This window comes from Phalacrocorax aristotelis, chromosome 5, assembly GCF_949628215.1.
Source record: "Phalacrocorax aristotelis chromosome 5, bGulAri2.1, whole genome shotgun sequence".
Taxonomy (NCBI): domain Eukaryota; kingdom Metazoa; phylum Chordata; class Aves; order Suliformes; family Phalacrocoracidae; genus Phalacrocorax; species Phalacrocorax aristotelis.
In genome coordinates, this window is record NC_134280.1 from 70,958,603 (window position 1) to 70,976,969 (window position 18,367).

At 48.5% G+C, this 18,367-nt stretch overlaps 1 protein-coding gene across 2 annotated transcripts in view; it reads left to right on the forward strand.

The window, feature by feature from the left end:
* Nucleotides 1–18,367, forward strand: part of IGHMBP2 (immunoglobulin mu DNA binding protein 2) — a 47,321-nt gene that overhangs the window by 4,735 nt on the left and 24,219 nt on the right. Inside the window, exons 4-9 of one of the 2 annotated variants that reach the window (XM_075095304.1) lie at nucleotides 680–777; nucleotides 9,227–9,390; nucleotides 9,793–9,993; nucleotides 14,069–14,216; nucleotides 16,529–16,703; nucleotides 17,039–17,137. In XM_075095304.1, the coding sequence (XP_074951405.1) occupies nucleotides 680–777; nucleotides 9,227–9,390; nucleotides 9,793–9,993; nucleotides 14,069–14,216; nucleotides 16,529–16,703; nucleotides 17,039–17,137 (885 nt within the window). The remainder of the gene's footprint in view (nucleotides 1–679; nucleotides 778–9,226; nucleotides 9,391–9,792; nucleotides 9,994–14,068; nucleotides 14,217–16,528; nucleotides 16,704–17,038; nucleotides 17,138–18,367) is intronic. The other variant, XM_075095305.1, reaches the window with a different exon arrangement.

The following is an 18,367-nucleotide window of genomic DNA, read 5'->3' on the forward strand; positions in this document are numbered from 1 at the left end:
CAAAAGCGGAATGAAAACTGCCAAGTTTATTCTGGAAGAGCTCTTCTGAGACAGATCTCAGTTCACTTCACTCAGCTTGGTTTCCCTCCTTTCCTACCTTATTCCTCTTACTCCTATAGCAGCTCCACTTCAGGGAGGTATCCACCTTTTGGATGTGCCTGCCTTTTTCAGCTGGCTACTGAGGGAACCGGTACTGAGAGGACTCAGCTGGATATGTTATGCTACACTGTCACAACAGCCTAAATTTATCTGCCTGCTGGCTGGTGTGGTCCTGCTCTTCCCGCTTCCCCTCCTGCCCCTCATCCCACACTCAGCTACATATTTTGGTCCCATGTTGTATCACCTCTGGTGCTTCCTGGATCCTGTGTAGAGTCTTTTCCACCCTGGCAGGAGAATGAGTAGCTCTTGCTGAATTAACCTGCTGGAAAGGCTCGGCACGGGGTCTGACTGTATCAAACTGGAGCAATAGGAAGTGGAATTCTGGCAAACATAAGGGGTGCGTGTGCGAGGATTGGGGGATGCAGCAGTTTGATGTTAATCTGTTGTAGAATAACATTTTCCAGCTGTGGAATAGTTGAATCTGTGCCCAGAGTCTTCTGTCACTGGGCCTTAAGGTATGCAGGGATCTCTGAAGGAATTCATGTGGTGTGTGTAACCTGGCTATTTTCTTCTTTGGCAGAGCTTTAAATGCACTGAAGCAGTACCGCAGTGGTCCAGCCTCTGATCTGATCAACGTCCTCTTCTTCTCCTCTGATCCAAGCGCATTCGGTGACACAAGTAAGGATGCTTCTTTATATGATTTTATACCAGAGTGATGGCAGATGTTGGATTGTTCTTTCTAGAGAAATTTTTTTCAACTTTAGGGTCAGAGCCCCTCAACCTTCACAGCTAAGTACGTAGAATCATAGAATCATTTAGGTTGGAAAAGATGTTTAAGGTCGGAGTCCAACTGTAAACCCAGCACTGCCAAGCCCACCACTAAACCACGTCCCTAAGCACCACATCTACACGTCTTCAGTACCTTGAGGGATGGTGACGACTTCCCTGGGCCACCTATTCCAGTGCTTGACAACACTTTCAGTAAAGAAATTTTTTCTAATATCCAATCTAAACCTCCCCGGTGCAACCTGAGGCTGTTTTCTCTCACCTGATCATGTGCCACATGGGAGAAGAGACCAACACCCACCTCACTACAGCCTCCTTTCAGGTAGTTGTAGAGAGTGATAAGGTCTCCCCTCAGCTTCTTTTTCTCCAGACTAAACCATCCCAGTTCCCTCAGCCGCCCCTCAGTTGTTCTCTAGACGCTTCGTTGTTGTTCAGACACACAAACACCTTGACCAGAGACATGCAGGACCCCCCACCTGCATCTGTCAGGGGGACACCTGCAGCAAGGCATTTAGTTTACTAACTGCAGTCTGAAACTTTAGGTTCAGCAGGCCTTTTAGCCAAGTTTGGCACCAAAAAGCATGCACTGAGACTGCTACTGGTTTTAGTGTGCCTTAGCATGTGAAGCTGCGAGTTACCCAGGTGGAGAGCTCTTTTGGATGGACTGGTGAGAGCAGTGATGTTGCTGCTCTCATGCTGGTTTTAAGCAAAGATATGGAAAGTTATTGTGGGGAAAACAGGGAGGGCAGAAATCTTCACTCTCCAGAGCATCCAGTGAAGCCTGAAGTTCCCTACCCACAGGATAAGGGCTCTGCACTCTGTCCCTGCCCAGTTAGGAGGGTGCTCCCTCTTCAGATGTCACATCCGACAGAGGCAAAGAGCTGGAGCCCTAAGTGATGACTCTGCAGGCATTTCCCACCCTGTGCTGCCATTACTTCTCTTCCAGCCCTCCAAGTCCTGTCTCTGGGCTGACCAGCTGAGAAGGGTGCTTGTGGTCTCTCAGTTCAAGACCCATTCTTTGAATTTACTCATGGGAACACAAATAACTGGTCTTTGTGAAGTTTTTATCATTAAACATGCAGCTTGCTTTGCTCCAGGAAAGACACAAGTACTGAAAGCGAGTAATAAGTGGTGTTGCAACTGGCAGCATTGAACAGTTGCTTTTCATACTGGTTTATGGGTCACTGGACACTTCACTCATGTAAAGACCCCTGTCACTGGAAGAGAATCTATTTAGCTAGCTAGTGCTCACTGTTCTCAGTGTACCAAGTAAAGCTGAATTCTGGGATAAAACAGGCAGGATTTGTGATGGGGGAATTTGTTTGCACACATTCGGGAGTCTGAAATTCAGTTTAGTTCATGAGGCATTTTCTTATTTGCTTCCTGCTCCAATCCCATCCATAAACTTCAAAGATCAGAAAGTGCCAGCGCTGCTTCTATATTGAAAATCCAATAACTCTGCCTTCATGGGAATTAAGTGACCGAAACTACTGCAGTTTGAGACAGCATGAGAACACTGGCAGTTTTATTTTTACAGCCTTCTCATTGTGTTCAGTCAAGTTGGAGGGGTGCAGGCTGCTTTGGTTTTATGTAATACTTAAAACCTCACAACTTGGTTTTACCAACGGCTGTCAGAAAAATGCTTATAAGTAGAACCCCCTTTTACTCAGACATTTTCTGATGCAACTCTTTGGAGAAATGAAAGATGAAATTACACAGCTTACCCTTTCAGAGAAACCATGGGGAAACCAAGCCTCTGATCAGCAGAATATCTGACTGCTGAGCAGCTGCTAATGAATATTATCCCTTGACAGAAGGAAAATATCATCTGGGCTGCAAAAATCGGGGAGTGAAGGCAGAGGATGGATTAAGCTGCCTAGCGGGATCAGGCCGGCAGCCTGTATCTGAGCCACGGAGAGAGCTCGGGTCTCTCCTCTCACCAGCCGGCGGCATGCCGTGCGTGAAGCCATCCACCCCGCCTGCTTCCTTGCTGGCCAGGATTCTGCTCGGCTTCCTCCCCACCACAGCTGCCTGCGCTCTGTGCTTCCTGTTGCAGCTTTTCTCTTGCCTAGATTACTGTATTTGGTTGTCCACAGTGGTTTGCCTCTTTCACATACACGCTCCCATTCCCCTTCAGGCTGGGCTTCTGATACGAGATACCAAGGACAAAGAATTAATGGTAGTGTGAGTCACATCTCCATAATTCTAAGCACTGAGCTTAGTCTGAGTCAAACCTCTTAGCCTTTTGGCTACCTAGGGACCTTGTTGTACTCAGGTTTTTAATATTAGATAAAAGGATTAAATTTTAATGAACTAACTTTCTTAGCAGCTTCAACTTTGCTTTTTCCCTTGTGGTAGCAGAACTGCCTCTTTAATGAAGAAAAACTCCCTTTCACCAAATAGCTCAGATGTGCCAAACTAATCAGAGAGATGAATTTTACATCTCCCCAGCACTGAGAATATTGACCGATAGAAACATTCAGCCACATTAGACACAGAGGAGATGCAATGTGAGAAGGCAGCATATCACCTGAGAACAGCAAAATGTTCTGGCAGGGTGGAAAGGCCTTCTGTTTACCTTCTCAATTTATAGCTCCTTCCTCCCCAGCTAGAAGGATGTTATACTAGCTGGGAATTAAATAACAATGACTTTAACTTTAAATAGGTCCCGCAAGGTGCCTTGAACTGCCAGCCTCCACTGAGTTGAAGGGGAGGGCTCTCAGCAGCTGCCTGGATAAATCCTGTCTCTTATGCTTATGTGATGGCACATGCAGCTCCCATGTGTCCTGTACACCTTAGGGCAGAGGGATGCGTCCCTGCAAGTAGTATGGAAACTCTGCAGAAGGCAGCAAGTGTTTCCCAGGTGTGCAGTCTGACGCAGAAGGGCACAAAAACCCCACAGCATTTCAGGCTGCTTCTCCTCTGTGCCACAGTACCTCCTTTCATGACCAAGCATCATAGTTTCTTAGGGAGATGCTTCCCTGTATCCGTCTCATCCCAGCCATCATCTGATTTCAAAACCCATCAGGAGTCTCAGTGTTAATAAGTTCTGTACATCTCAAAACTGGCTGTCTAGACACACGTCTATTAATGCCATTCCAGGGTGCGATAAGCGCTGCACTTCAGCCAGAAGCCCAGAACGCCAGGGGCAGGAGTGAGACCATATAAAACAGCCGCCCAGAGAGAAATCTAGCACTGACCCTTGTGCAGGAAAGGAAGAGGAAGGCTCAGAACAGATGAGATCCTAGTGGGGAGCATTTGTCACCATCTTCTGTACAAATGGCAGGGAAGAACCAAATTACAAGGTGATCGAGAAGTAGAAGGGTGAGTGGAAATCATAAGGACCCAGCTCTATGCCTGGATGTTCAAGGGTGTTCCTCCAAGGGCAGAATAGGTGCCAGCAAGTGATATGTGCAGCAGCAGAATCCTAAATCCAATTTTTTTTTTTTTCGTGTGGGATAAAAATTAGAAGCCACCTTTTGCAAGCATGGGAGTCTCGGGCCTGCTTCTGATACCACTGTGCATTTTCATAAAGCATATAGGGGCTTGATATCAAATTGGTTAGAAACTGGTCAGCAGGTTCAAGTGGTAACAGGGCGTGAACTGAAAGGGCACCAGAGATAGACAGCAAGTCTGTGCAAGCTTCATGGCCTCAAGAAAGCAGGCAAAAGGTACCCAGGCTGCAGCACACGAGTGCAGAATGCCCACCAGTACCACCGACAGATGCGAGGTGTGGTGGTTCTTTCCAGCAGAAAAGCTAGTGGAGTCTCAATGCCATCCTCTGCTCTGCTGGTGGTTGCAACCTGGAGGGAAAAGGGAAAAGCATCTGGGTTGTTTGGGTTTTGTTTTGTTGTTGGTTTAGTTTTTCTTTTCTTCCCCAAAAGGTTGGCTGTACAGGGCCTCTTTAGGGCGTACCCAAATAGAGTTACATTATCCGTGTGGCCTATCTGGTAAATAGCTTTTAGCTGCTTATTTTCTGCCGTGCTGCACTGTGATCTCATGACTGGATTGCAGCTGCCCGGGTTATCTTGAAAGCAGGCTGCCAAATGCTGTGCCTGGAGGATCTATATTAAAGTCTGTGTCATCCCAGGAGGGTGCCTAAATCCAGTCGCTGACCGATTAGTTTGACAAGGAGTCTGATAAAGCCAATGGAAACATGGTTTTGAAGTAGTGGCTGCTGGTGTCTGACCAGTGCATGATAGCGGCTTAACTAAAAAAAAAAAACCCAAATCAGTATGCACAGAACGGTAATAATGACAAAAACCATTTAGTGCCCTTTTACCCAGCTCCTGAAGACTGGCAGAATTGCTGGTGCTATGCTGATTTGCACACAGCGGTCTCCCATGGCGTCAGGAAAATCCTGCTCAGGACAAATCCTTCCCAGCAGTAACGGGTACAGGCATCGCTCCCACTGCAGCAATGTCCTGGAGCACGTTTTCCAAGAGTGGGCTTGTGTAAGATGGTTGTCAGTAATTGGCAGGGGCAGGAAGCCAAGCTTTTGACCCTGAGAAGCCTGAAGTTAGTTTGTACCAGCGTTCCCATCCCACGGTCATTACAGGGAACAGGAAATCTCACAGCTAGTGGGCTCTCACACCATGGCTACTGTGAGATGCTTGGGTCGCCCCTCTGGGTCTAGCCAGGAGTATGCTTGGGCTCAGCGCTGAGCTGGGCCAGGCCCGATAAACGTTTTGGGATCTGAGCTGTGAGGGACAGCCAGGGGCTTCAGGTTTGATCCAGAAAGCTGGTGGCTCCCCATGGGGTGGTAAGGGGTAGGGGCGTTGGAGGCTGTCTCCTACACAAAGGGCATAGCTGAAAGGCTAGTGGAGATCATGAAAGCATCAGCACACTCTCACAAGCCCACACCCCCTGTGCAGCCAGAAGGATCGTATCCCCTGAAGTCAGACACCAAATCTGTGCTTTTCATCTCTCCTCCTGGGCTGCTGGGATTGTGCATGGGTTGAGGGGTTTCCTATAGCACTGCACATCAAAGGCTAAGTCCTTTCAAAACACTTAAAATACAACTCAATAACTATCCTTGGCATAACACAAACACTAGACAGGCTCTGGGAAGAATAACCTATGGAGTAGTCAAAAGGAGCCTAGGAAGGTATCACCAGTGGGTAAACGGGATCTGCAGCTACAAATGGGTCTGGTCCCCACTGCAAACCATTTCCAACCCTTTCCTTGCTTCCCCCAGAAAGGTACCAAGTGGGAAGATAAGCTTTCTAAAAGGCAAGCTCTGAACTGACAGGTTTTCTGCTCTTGTCAGACTCTCTGGGAAGCAAAATCCAGAGGCCCATCCATAAGAAATGCTGTGCTTGGCCCTCTTCCACTTTAACCTGAACTCATGGCCCAGAAGCACTTAGAGCTTTCCCACCAGAATTCTCCTACAAGAAACCCTCCCTGGACACAGCTGCTATTTCGCAGCACGTATGCAGGGACCCCTGCACCCCTACACTGTTGTGGACATATAGAAAGAGAGACAGGCTTTGCCTGCCAGCAGAGGCCAGCATTGCTCTGCTTGCTGGATGGACACATTCCCTTTTCTTTCAGAAATAAGGTCTAATTGTAGGCATAATCCTGTGCAGATCACTAATAGCTAGCAGTTCTCTCCTGTAGTCTTGGTCTAGAAAAAAAACTAGGGGTGTTCATCTCCATGCCCAGACACTGGCTGGCTCGTGTGGTCACATGGAGTACAAGGCATGGCTTACTTCTAATTATTGCTGTAAAAAGATATTTGAAAGGAGAAAGAAGGAAGGAGAAAAGCCTAGCTAGGAGGCAGGGGTGTCCCCAGTGAAAGCTGACCCAGCAGACAGAGCACTGGGGAAGCACCAGGGATTTCTAGCAAAACTTACTGTCATGGTTTTAGCTGGTGTTTAGTTGCCGACTGAGGCTGAACCACGACACTTCCTCAGCTTCTTGGCACAGAACAGCGCATGCGACCAGTCACTTGCAAAAGTCTTAGATGCTCCTTGTCCCTCTGCCATGAGATACCTTTTGCTGTCACAGAGGCCATGAAGAGGCCCTTGAGATCCATAAGTTAAAACTAAGCAGTCTGGACAAAGCTGCCAAATACTTCATAGGGAGAGCAGGGAAAGTTCCTTGTGTCACGCTTAATCACCCACGTGGATTTTGTCCAACAGCGTGTGGCTGCAGTTAGGTGGTACTGTAGGAGCCGGTCACAGGGTCCGGTCTGCCCTCCGTGCCCAGACACACTGATAGAGAGGAATATGCTTTGGAAGGTACGCTGAGAAGGGAGGGGCCTCCAGCTCTGGAGAGCTCGAGCTCGTCCTCCCAGGAGGGACTGTTCCCATCTGCGTTTGGCACAGAGACCCCTTTCCTGGACTTGAATATCACTCCCCAACCCACTTCTTCACCCGAACTGCTGGTACTGTGCAGAAGTGTCTCGGTTCCTAGAAGCGTTGGAGGACCAGCCTTGATGGCCAACGCGATTTCCCACCCCCACCATGCTACACTCCTAAATAGAGTTGCACATCAGGCGCTGAATTACCTGACCACCAGCAAGACCAATCCCTGCCAGGCCCAAGGATGAAGATTTACATTCAGCCTGCCCATGGTCTGCACTGGGAGGCTGAGAGGGACAGCCTCGGGCAGAGCAGGAGGCAGCCATGCAGAGCTGGTGCCACGCCGAGCTGGTGCCACAGGGCTAGAGCTTGGTTAACGGGTGTCCTCTGGGAGCATCTGTGCAAATCCTAACTGATTGCTTGTAAAGAGCTCTTGGGCCAGCTCTGCTAGAGTGGATAAACCTCATTTCTTCAGGTGAGCCTACTTGGAGCCCAGCTGGTAGATGGAGAGGAGTTTAGAGGAGCCACAGCATCCCTTAAAAGGCTCTACCCTCCTCACCACTAACACACCCAGCCCAGAAGAGAGGCACATTTCCCAGCCTGCCCACACAGCAACTTTTGGCAGTGTGTGATTAAAAGGGAAGAGGGTATGCATACGTGTGGAGAAGCCTGTTTCTGATCTCATTCCTTGAGCAAGGAAATATCAATGACTCCTACGTCCCGGCTGTTCCTCATTGTGGGAAATGCCTTCCAGTTTCTGAGCTATTCTGTCTTTCTCCCCCAGCCCATGGGATGCTTCCTAGTCTTCTCAGTCATTAGCACACCAACTCAAAAATTACATTTAAAGCAAGAGGCAGGTTAACAGGAAAAAAAGTACCATTAGTCCTGTTTCTCTCTTCCTCACTAAGCACCTTTTTAACAAGTGTTGTTTAACCCAGACACCTCATTTAGTTGTGCTGCTCCAAAAGTCAGTGCCAGAGGTTACGCGGGAGTTGCACACAAGTGAACCTGCCTAAAACCAGAAGAAACTGTCACGCTTTTAATCAAGCCCTTAATGCAAAGCTACAGATAAAACACATGATGCCCAGCAGGGAACGATGCCCAGAGATTTGTCTTATATAAGCTTTCGTGGGAACATTATTTTCGGTAAACCTCAGTGTAATGAGTCATCATCTCTGCTGTAATTAACTTCCATAATGAACAAGGAGATTAGCAGCAGGATTATGGGGGACGAGAATAAATATGGGTTTAAATTAGATAAATCTGGGAGGTAAAAAGCAGCTTGTGAGAATTCGGTCTTCTGCAGTGAAACCAATTCTCTTGTAATGCAATTTGCATATTCTTTTCCCTTTTTCCCTTTCTGATCGTTAAAGCCCGAACTAATTTTAGTTTTCATCATTTATATTGCTGGTTTGTATCTTTTCCCTGCCTTCCTTTCCAGTCATTGTTGAACAATACAGGACTGCTCTTTTCTGCTCACAGAAGCTGTCTGTTTTTCTGCTGCTTTTTTACTAGTGCTGTGCAGGGTTTGTTGACTGAAACAGGAGCGATTTGTTTTCTAGATCAACTACTTCCTCCCCTCTTTTTATTGAATGTTTACTAAATATGCTGGCTCACCTTTAAAATAAACCCAAAGCACCCTCCACTCCCAGGAGATCCTGCACACTTGATGTTATAGCAAGAAAATGCCTCATTAAATGCTGAGAAGTTCCGATACAGGCTGACTGTGTTCACAACTGGATGTTTGCTCCATCTGCAAAGCAGCAGGGCAGGAGAGAGGAGCGGGAAGACACACGTGCAGGATGGGCAGCCTGTTTGCTTTAAGGCTTGTTATGCTTTCACTTTTACCAGTCTGGGCTCTTTTATCCACCTAGATGGCACATGGTGTACCTTCCTCCCCAGGAAGGTTACGCTCATTGTCAAATTGATTTGGGCCAGCTACTGAGAGCTTCTTGTTTGCATTCGTGGATTTGCGCTTCTCAGCAAGCACCCAAGCTAGGGCCGAGGTCCAAGTGAATCTCCTGCTGTCTCCCCAGAGCCTCTAAAGCTTTACAATGACTCTCTGGATGCATCGCAGAGGGAGGCCGTCTCCTTCTCTCTGGCGCAGAGGGAGCTTGCCATCGTCCATGGACCACCTGGCACAGGAAAGACCACAACACTAGTAGAGATCATCTTGCAAGCCGTACAGCAAGGCCTGAAAGTGAGTATGGGCGGCAGGACTGCAGTGACAGTGACCACCTTGGTTTATTTTGCAAGCTCATTGGGTTTCATGGCAGCTGGAGCAGACCCATTAACAGCTGTGCTACACTGCAGAGCCTGGCTTGGCTGGCAAAGAGCCAGGAGTTTCTCTTATCAGCTGAAATTAGGTGTAATTGTAAGCTTCGAAGCTCTGGTTTGCTATTTATTGAAGACCCTGCACAGGTGCTGCAAAGCAAGGTGAGAATTGCCTTTGGTGTCTGGAGGCTGCGGAGATGCCAGTGGTTTATTCCCCGTAGATGTGTTGGTTTCCCTCTCTCTGCTGAACATGTTCCTGCTCAAATACTGTTGCTCCAGCATTTTGCTGTCCTTGGCAGTAACAAGCACTTGGTTTCTCCCCTCGCAGGTCCTGTGCTGTGCCCCTTCCAACGTTGCTGTGGATAATCTGGTGGAACGGCTGGCTGGCTACAAAGCCCACATCCTGCGGCTTGGGCACCCTGCTCGCCTGCTGGAGACCATCCAACAGCATTCCTTGGACGCAGTCTTGGCCCGTAGCGACAATGCCCAGATAGTGGCGGATATCAGGAAGGACATCGACCAGGCCTTTGTACGTATCCCTACAACACACCCTGTGCGGGTCACCCGAATGCCAGCTCCCTAGGTGAGCAGTACCCGATCTGCCAGCCAGGCAAGCTGCTTTGTCTCTAAGAAACAAGTCTGCCACTTCTTCGATGTTCTTAGAAGACAATCACTACAGCCAGGTGCTGCAGCTTGCCCCAAAATCAGTGCCTAGAGGCAAGTCACAGTGGCTGGTCCTGCTGCGAGCCATGGGCAGCGTGAGGCCAGCCTGCACCCTACCTGAACCTGGTATTTGTGGGTTCAGGGCACCTCGAGCCCGCAGTGATGCTCCCAGTCTGGATCTTACTGTATACGGGCAGGGGTAGAATATTGGCGGGCATGAGCCTCTCATGGTCAGACAACAGTGGCAAGACCACTTCCAGGGAGAGGAAAGGAAGAAGTAGCATAGTGCAGGGGACTAACAGTGACAGTTGGAGAGGCACGTGGCCTGGATTAATCCCATTTACTTTGATCGGGAAGCATTTAACCCGGCAATTTTAGAATTGGGGAAGGCTTCCAACCTGAAAAGGCATCTCACAGGGAGACTCTCTACCAAGGGCTGCCTGGGCCTCCTCGGTGACCTGCTCATCTTTATCTGCTGTGGAAGGAGCCAAGGGCTGAATTCCTCACTGAAGTAGCAAAATCATAGTCATTGCTGCTGCATGGGGAGATGCTGCAGTGCCCTACTCTCCAGATTATCTATCTAGCATTGTTCATACAATCCCCTTCATCAGAGAGCGAGAGAAACATTCACATCATTAACTCACTTCCTAACGAGATGCCTGGCTGTCCTGACACTCCCTCCCACTCTCAGCCACCTCAGGTAGAAAGCAGAGTACACTATAAAAATGCATCCTTAATTTCTTCTTTCCCAACCTGATTTTTCCAAACTTAATTTACAAAGTAGCTCTTTCCCTTGAGATTATAGGTTTTGATACTAATTAGATATGTTTTTCCCCTCCCCCTTCTGGTGGCAGCACTGTCCAGAAGCCATTTTGCAGATGCATCCAGCTCAGGAAAGATCCTGTCTCGGTCAAATATGCAGGAAGGCATCTTCATACCCCTGCACACATGTTGTGCCATACTTGCCCAAGTATATTGCCCTGCCCTTCAGTAAGGCACTGCACGTTTACTTTTTCAAATGATGCAGATCCAACACGGCTTTCAGCTCCATGAACACTGATCTGCAGCCACCACTATGGCAACAGCTTCAGCTTTCCCAAATGTGGTTATGCATCATCCAGTGCGTCCGTTGCTGAGCAGCTGGGGAAGTCACTGGGCAGAAAAGTTGCTTTTGCATATAATGTAAGGGAAGGAGAGGGAAAAGGGAAAAAGGGAAGGGAAAAGTTGTACTTGTAGCTAAGAGACAAGTTCACAAAGGGGATATACTTCTCTGCTGGGGTGGAGACCTGGTTGCAGTCATGGCTCTACCCCAGGTCTTTTTTACTTCTTAGTTTATTTTTCCATCTTTCTCACTAGTAGTTAGTTTTCCCTTTCCTCTCCTTGGGATGCACTTTGAAAGGTGGGAGGAGAATTTTTTCCACTGTTGATTTTCCATAATGGAAGGGAAGTTAGGGAGAAAGAAGAGCCTTCAGCACCAAGGTCTCCATCTATATCCTCCCTAGAGCAAGGGGTATGTGGTGGTGGGAGACACGAACTGGCCACCAAGGCTTGTTCTGCCCTGAAATACCAAACAAAAACCCAGGAGCTCACATACTGCTGCAATTCAGCTTGCAGAGCAAGGCTTTGAGCTGCCCATGATCGTGTCTTTCACAGAAGATGCGCCTGACTTATGAGTATCTCTTTCTCTCTCTCTGGGCTGCAGAGAGCTCACCTCTGAGGTCCTGGCCCATTTTTCCCCTCATCCTGCCTCAGTTTCTCCCCTGCAACATCCCTACTTGCCCCGTAATAATTTCTTCCTTTGTGCATGCCACATTTTGACTCTTCTCACTCTTTCCTTCACCATTACACCGAACCCCAAGAGAGCTAGGAGCATAAATGAAAAATCATGCTCTCGCTGCGCTTTTCTACCCCTTTGCATCTCTTTCCCTCACCTGTTGAGGCCTCAACCTTCCCAGAACATCAGCTTCCAGGTATTCTTTGCACCAAGGGCACAGCCCCACAGTACCTGAGCAGGAAGGGCAGCACAGGTCCAGCGATGTTGAGCAGGGTCAGCCAGCAGTCCAGGCTCCCAGACACGTCCAGAGAAAGGAGGCAGGTCTGCAGTCAACCCAGGAACAAAGCCAGGCCTAAGACACAAACCTAATAGCTTAGGGCTGGGGCAAGGTCTAGCCTTAAATCAGCTCCCAGACCAATGAGAGTGTGGGTGGGGGCCCAAATGAGGCAGGTCAGGACAATTAGAGCCTGCTGGCACCCACAGAGCCCTAACGAGGACTGAGCCGGATCCAGGCTCGCAGCGTGCCAAGCAATAGCCTTGGGGCTGACTGACAGTGGTCTCTTACCTCAGGACTGGGCTCCTGCTGCCTTGGCTGCTTTCAGAGCTAAGAGTCAGTTGGATGTTTGTATTTTAATGTCACCAGCCACCATCAGAGAACAGTTGCTGTTGTTGATTTACAAACTAGATCTTTTTTGCAGAACAGACATTAAACTTGGCCCTACCAGCACCATCAGTTTTGCTCTCTAATGTTCCTCTGTCTCTAACAGAGAGGAAGTGGATGCTAACCTGCATTGTCCCTTCAGCTCAGTGAGTGTCAGGGACTGGCACCCACCCTGTGCTCATAGGTCAAGCTAACAACAAGATGCCTGTGTGATCACATTATCTGTGTACCTGTCTGTGACCCCTCCCCTGCAACGTCTGAGCCCGTCAGCCAATTTTCAATACACTGGTGGACATGTAGAGGTCTCATGGCTATTAAATACCTACAAGTTTAACCAAAACATAACACATGAATGTCTTCCCTAGGGTAAAGGCTGCAATAGGAGCCGAACCCTGTTAGACACTGGAGCATCCATCCGTACAGAGGATGATTGTAGGAACCATCAGGTCTTATTGGTTTGGCTGTTTATAAAAGCTTCTGTCTGCAGCTTTTTCAGCTTTCTCAAGCCATCAGCCTTACCTCCATCAAATAATCCAAATTTCCAAGAGTGTGGGTACCTTTCTCAGGGTGACTTGCACTGAAGGATAGCTTGGCTGTTGTATCATAGCTGCTGGTCTGTAGCTGGGGAAGCGCTAGCAACCAGTGGTGATGATGTGATGTGTTAGATATTTTTAATAGCCATTGCTAAAAAAACCCCATGATCCTGTCTAGATAGTGCTTGGAATCACTCGCTGCAACTCAGAGACGCCTTTTTAAAAATGCAAAGCTGCTGCTCTGGCTGGACATGGTGCAGTCAACTTGGGGAGCCCCCCCTGCTTCGAGGTCACTTGGAGCCAGAGGGTCCCTGCTTCCCCCCCAGCAACAGAGCAGGATGAGAAAGGCACAAGACCCTTCTTCCCATTAAGCCTCATCGCCGTTACACGTTACTCCTGCTTTGTGCCCCGATGCTTTGACTGGTGCCTGGACTCAGCCGTCAGACAGACTGAAGCACCTGACCTGATCTCCGGGGCATCGGGAGAGCACAGGGCAGAGCAGGAAGGGCTGAACAGAGGACTTGAGGACGCGAAGTTACTTTTTAACACTTTATGCTCCCAATTCAAGACCATCAAAATGTGCAGCCAGAGGAGTTTAAGCATGGACCAGCTAAGTCTGAGAAATTGCTGTCTGGACCCTGTGCAATAGTGTTAATCCTGATGCTCCCAGCTGGGCAGCAACGGTCTTGTTTTGCTGCTTCATGCTCAGAGCCTGGGATTGTATTGATATAGCTCATGTTTTACATAGACAGAAATACTCTTTATGCTTCAGGCAACACTGATTGTGGAAGGGGCTTTCTGGCAGGGAGAGGGGAGAGAAACCAAGGTTTCATGGGGCTGATCATGATGAGCCAGTGTATCGTGATGGACACAGAGAAGCCATGCTGTATCCAGGTTCTTTGGTTATCTGAGAAGCTGAACATATCCCTAGGACTAGAAACAGTTTGTTCTATCTTGATTTTCTATCTTACAGGCAAAAACCAAAAAGGCTCAAGACAAGGGAGAGCGGAGCCATTTTCTCAGTGAGATTAAGGCACTGAGAAAGGAGCTAAAGGAACGAGAAGAAACTGCCATGGCTGCAGCCCTTACGCATGCCAGTGTTGTCCTTGCTACGAACACAGGTGCGCGATCCTCTTTTTCTTTGCAGTAATTCACCTTGCTTGCCAGGACTCATGTGAAAACCACGTGCCCTGCAATGCAGCATCCTGCCAGGATAGGAGGGAGACCGAGTCTTCTGCTCCAAGCTCCTGAGTGTTCAGTCAAGTTTGCTGCAAGCTCTCAAACTCCCCCACAGTGGGATTCTACCTGCTTACACCCCAGCACGTGATGTTGTTCAGCAAAGAATATGGGTCCAGAAGGGCCTTTGGTGTGAGCCAACATGGCCCATCTTTGCTAGTTCTGAGTAGGAGCTGAGCTTTCAGTGAGTAAACAAGTGCTATCGGAGGTGTGCAATCTGCTTATTGATTTCATCAGTCACATGGAATTGCTTTCCTGCTTGGCTAATTTCTGTGACTGACTAGATACAGCACATGTTTCCATAGCCTGCTCTCAGTCTGCGTGTATTTGGTTGGCTCTGTAAGTCACCCCAGTGGTGTAAACGACATGGGATTCAGGGAACAGTTCCATGTGTTCGTCAGGCAGCACACGTAGGCACATCTGCATCTACAAGCAGGAAAGCAACACCCTGGCGATTGAAAGGCAATGCAAGCGTAAAGTTTAACACGTGCTAAAGTGCTTTTCCAGATCAGATGTATAATACGCCAGGGACCACTTATAATCTTCAGGTTTGGTTGCTCAGGGATTATTTGCTGAAAGGAAACATCAATAATTTTAGATCATAAAAAAAGAACCTCCAGGGCTGTTCACAAGTTACTGGTGTGAAGGCTAAAGGAAAGATAAATCCTCTGGTGCATTATTTGCTGGGAATTGGCCTCTTGCTTCTTTTAACTTTGCCTGAAAAAACAGGGGGAGGTTTCCTTCTTTCAGTAAAACCGGTATTTTGTGCTGACTGCTGTGTTGATCAGACGTGATTTTCTCCTGGGACTCTAAGGCTCGCTAGCCAGCGTGGAGGTCTGTGCAGTTCTGCTTCAGCAAAAGGTGTCGGACAAACAAGGGGTTTGGATTTTGTATTTTTCTCAGTTAAGTCATCTTCGTATTTGTCTGAAACCACGTAGTTTGATGGGAATTATTATTCACGCAAGCCAAAGTGCTCTGTTGCTAGGTTCAGCACAGAGAGAATTTTATCATGGCCACACACAGGGACAGCAGTGACCTTTAGTTAATGGGAGTTCGATAAACTCAAGTCGAGCTGCAAGGCTGTAAGGGAAGAAAACCAGCTGCACATCACATTTTAGATAGAGAGAACCTTTCTACTTACTTCTTTTCCTTTCACCTTCACATGGCACAACTGTTCAAACTGTATGCCCCTTGGTACCAGCGTGGATTCATATAGGCTGGAAAAAAATGTTTAAAGGAAAACATGGTGCCTCACTTGACAAACTGTAACAGCTGAACTGATGCAAAGCAGTAGAGGCAGCAGGATTTACAGTGGCAAAGCAAAATCACCCCTAATCAGAGCTGCTTTCAGAGCTACACTGCAATAGCGCTGGAGCTTTTGGAAGAACATTTCTGTGAACGCCATGAATAAAAATCTCTTTGTCTGGCATGCTGGCTTCTTAATCCTCCTCTCCTTTTGCATCCCTTTTTCTTATGAATTGCAGTGATGTTTTTGATGCCTCTGAAACTCACAGTTCTGATCGATGCATGGATCAATATCGGTTCATGCCTGGATTACAGCAGGACATGCGTAAGGGTTATTTGTTTGACATTACAAATGGATGTCTGATGTACAAAAATAGACCTTGCCGTGGTTGTCCAGTTACAGTCTGCGCTCTCCCCTCTCCTGCTGCCATGAGGAAGGGCAGAGCAGCACAGCCGGGGTCCGTAGGGCAGAGGAGGCAGGGTCTTAGCTGATCTCTCCCTCTTGGGATGTCCCTCAGTGTGTCAGGGAAGGCGGATCTCAAGTCCTTCATCCTTTCAGTTTTGGCTGGTGAGAGGTTTTGTTTGCATTTGAGGGCTGGAGAGCGGGTGTTCACTAGTGCTTTTGCTCTGCTCCTGCTCCAGGTGAACTGTTCAAGCATATTCTATTTGTCGTTTGGGTTTCACTGTTGCTTTCAAAGAGTCTTGGAAGTTTTTGGGCCCAGATGCCAGGGCAAAGAAGGACAAACAGAAATTGGCAAAAATAATTCTGGCACGTACATATGAATGTATATGTATTTGGCGTGGACTACAGAGCTGAATTTCTAAACCTCTGCAAAGAAACGTTACTTTACCTGCCTCCCTCAATCACAAAGCATGTGTGGTTTGTTTTAAAAACAGGTAGTTTGCTCCTCTGTGCTCCCCTGCTAAGCTGTATGGCTTCTCCTTTAATTAGGTGCTTCCTCTGATGGCCCACTGAAGCTGCTTCCTGAAGATCACTTTGATCTCGTGGTGATAGATGAGTGTGCCCAGGCCCTGGAAGCCAGCTGCTGGATACCTCTGCTGAAGGCTCGGAAGTGCGTCCTGGCCGGGGATCACAAACAGCTTCCCCCCACCATCATCTCTCACAAGTAAGGAGCGGTCCGCGGTCCTGGGGCCTCCTGTTATTTATGCAGCCAACTGCTTCTGAATGCCCCAAGTGTCGAGAGGTTTCGCTGATGTGGATTATTTATTGGTATGCCCCGCGAGCTGGGTTTGGTCACAGTGCCAGAATTATGTCAGGCCTGCTTTACTGGTAGCCACTGCTTAAAGTTTAACGTGGCTCCATCTGAGCCAGCTTTCCTATCGCATGGGGACACGATGGTTGTTTTACCTGCTGCTGCCCGAACCACATAATAGCAAAGCCTGTGAGGTCAGCACGGCGCCGGAGAGTTGCCTTTTGTGCTGACGAGCGCCTGCTGTGCAGCTGCTCCAGGGCTGGCGAGGGTTTCGACTCTGCAGAAAGGGAGAGCAATCTGACAGGCAGCCTTCGGCCCCGCTCTGGAGTCACCGGGAGTTCTCAAGGGTGCGTGCACCTTGCCAGTGAGGCTCTCACCCGTGTGGGAGCAGCGGTGCGGCCCGCAGGAGTCTGCTTTGTAGGAACAACCTTAGGTGAGTTACCTTGGCAGAGCTGCTAAAGCAAGCCTCAGGAACAGAAGGTGATTCTGCACCAAATCCTGGCTGTTCACAGTGGGAATACCTGCTCCGAGTGGCAGGGAGCTGCCTGCCTTTGAAGCACTGCTGTGCTCGTTTTGCAGAGGTCCTTTAAGGTGCATCGGGGGCACAATCCAGCAGCTAGAGCCCCAGCTTTCTCCGGCATTGCCTTTTGTCCTTGTCCCACATTTACTTGGGAGCTGTGTGCCCACAGAGAGGACCCTCTGCAGAAAACGCAAGGCAGACAGGCAGGGCGAGCGCAAAGAGGCAGGAAGAGCAAGCAGAAACTCACGCCAAACTGTGTTTTGGGAAGATCTGTGACACTGGGAACGCCAGAGGTTGCTCTGCAGCATCGTGCAAACAGCCCTGCTCAAAAAGCCTTTGTAGCGACGTCAGGTCCTGCTGCTCTGCTGGGGCCTCTGCGTGAGGGGCAGGTACTGCTGAGACAAACAGCAGATAAGCAGAGGGTCTGGCCTGGCCTGGCCGGTACCGCTGAGGGCCTGACAGTCGCTTTCCACGTGCTTGCCTGCATCCTCCCCCCAGTCACCTGAAACACGCCCCGGCTCCAAAGCATTCAGTGCGTTGAGCTTGCCGTGTTTGCTTTGGTTTTAATCCTTAGTGAGAAGGAGTACTTACGCTATGCACTACTCTTGGATTACTCAAAATTGTGTATATTTTGACAGATGGTTTTCCCGAGAGATGTGTCATCAGCAGAGATATGTTTTTGATTCCGCTTGCTTAGTAGCGCTGTGTTTCAGTTCTCTCCTATGCAAAGTAATTTTCAGAGTGGTTCGAGAAGTTGTTCAAAAAAACAGCTTAAAACGATCACATCAGCCATTCGAACTAGTAAAATGGTAAGCAAACAGAAGGTGAACAAAACAGAGACACAGGTTCTGGTTTCACTGACCAGTGTTTATATATAAACTTTAAAACGTTTGTTTTTAAGAAAGATAGTCTGTTTTTCTACATGAGGTTTCCTTGCACCTGGCAAGAAGGGTGGCCTGGTTTGCCTCCTCTTTGCTGACTGCAGGCTCTGTAGAGTGAATTCGGGCTCATACCCAGTTTAATCCAAGTCTTCTCTTCCCTTTATTAAATCCTGTTT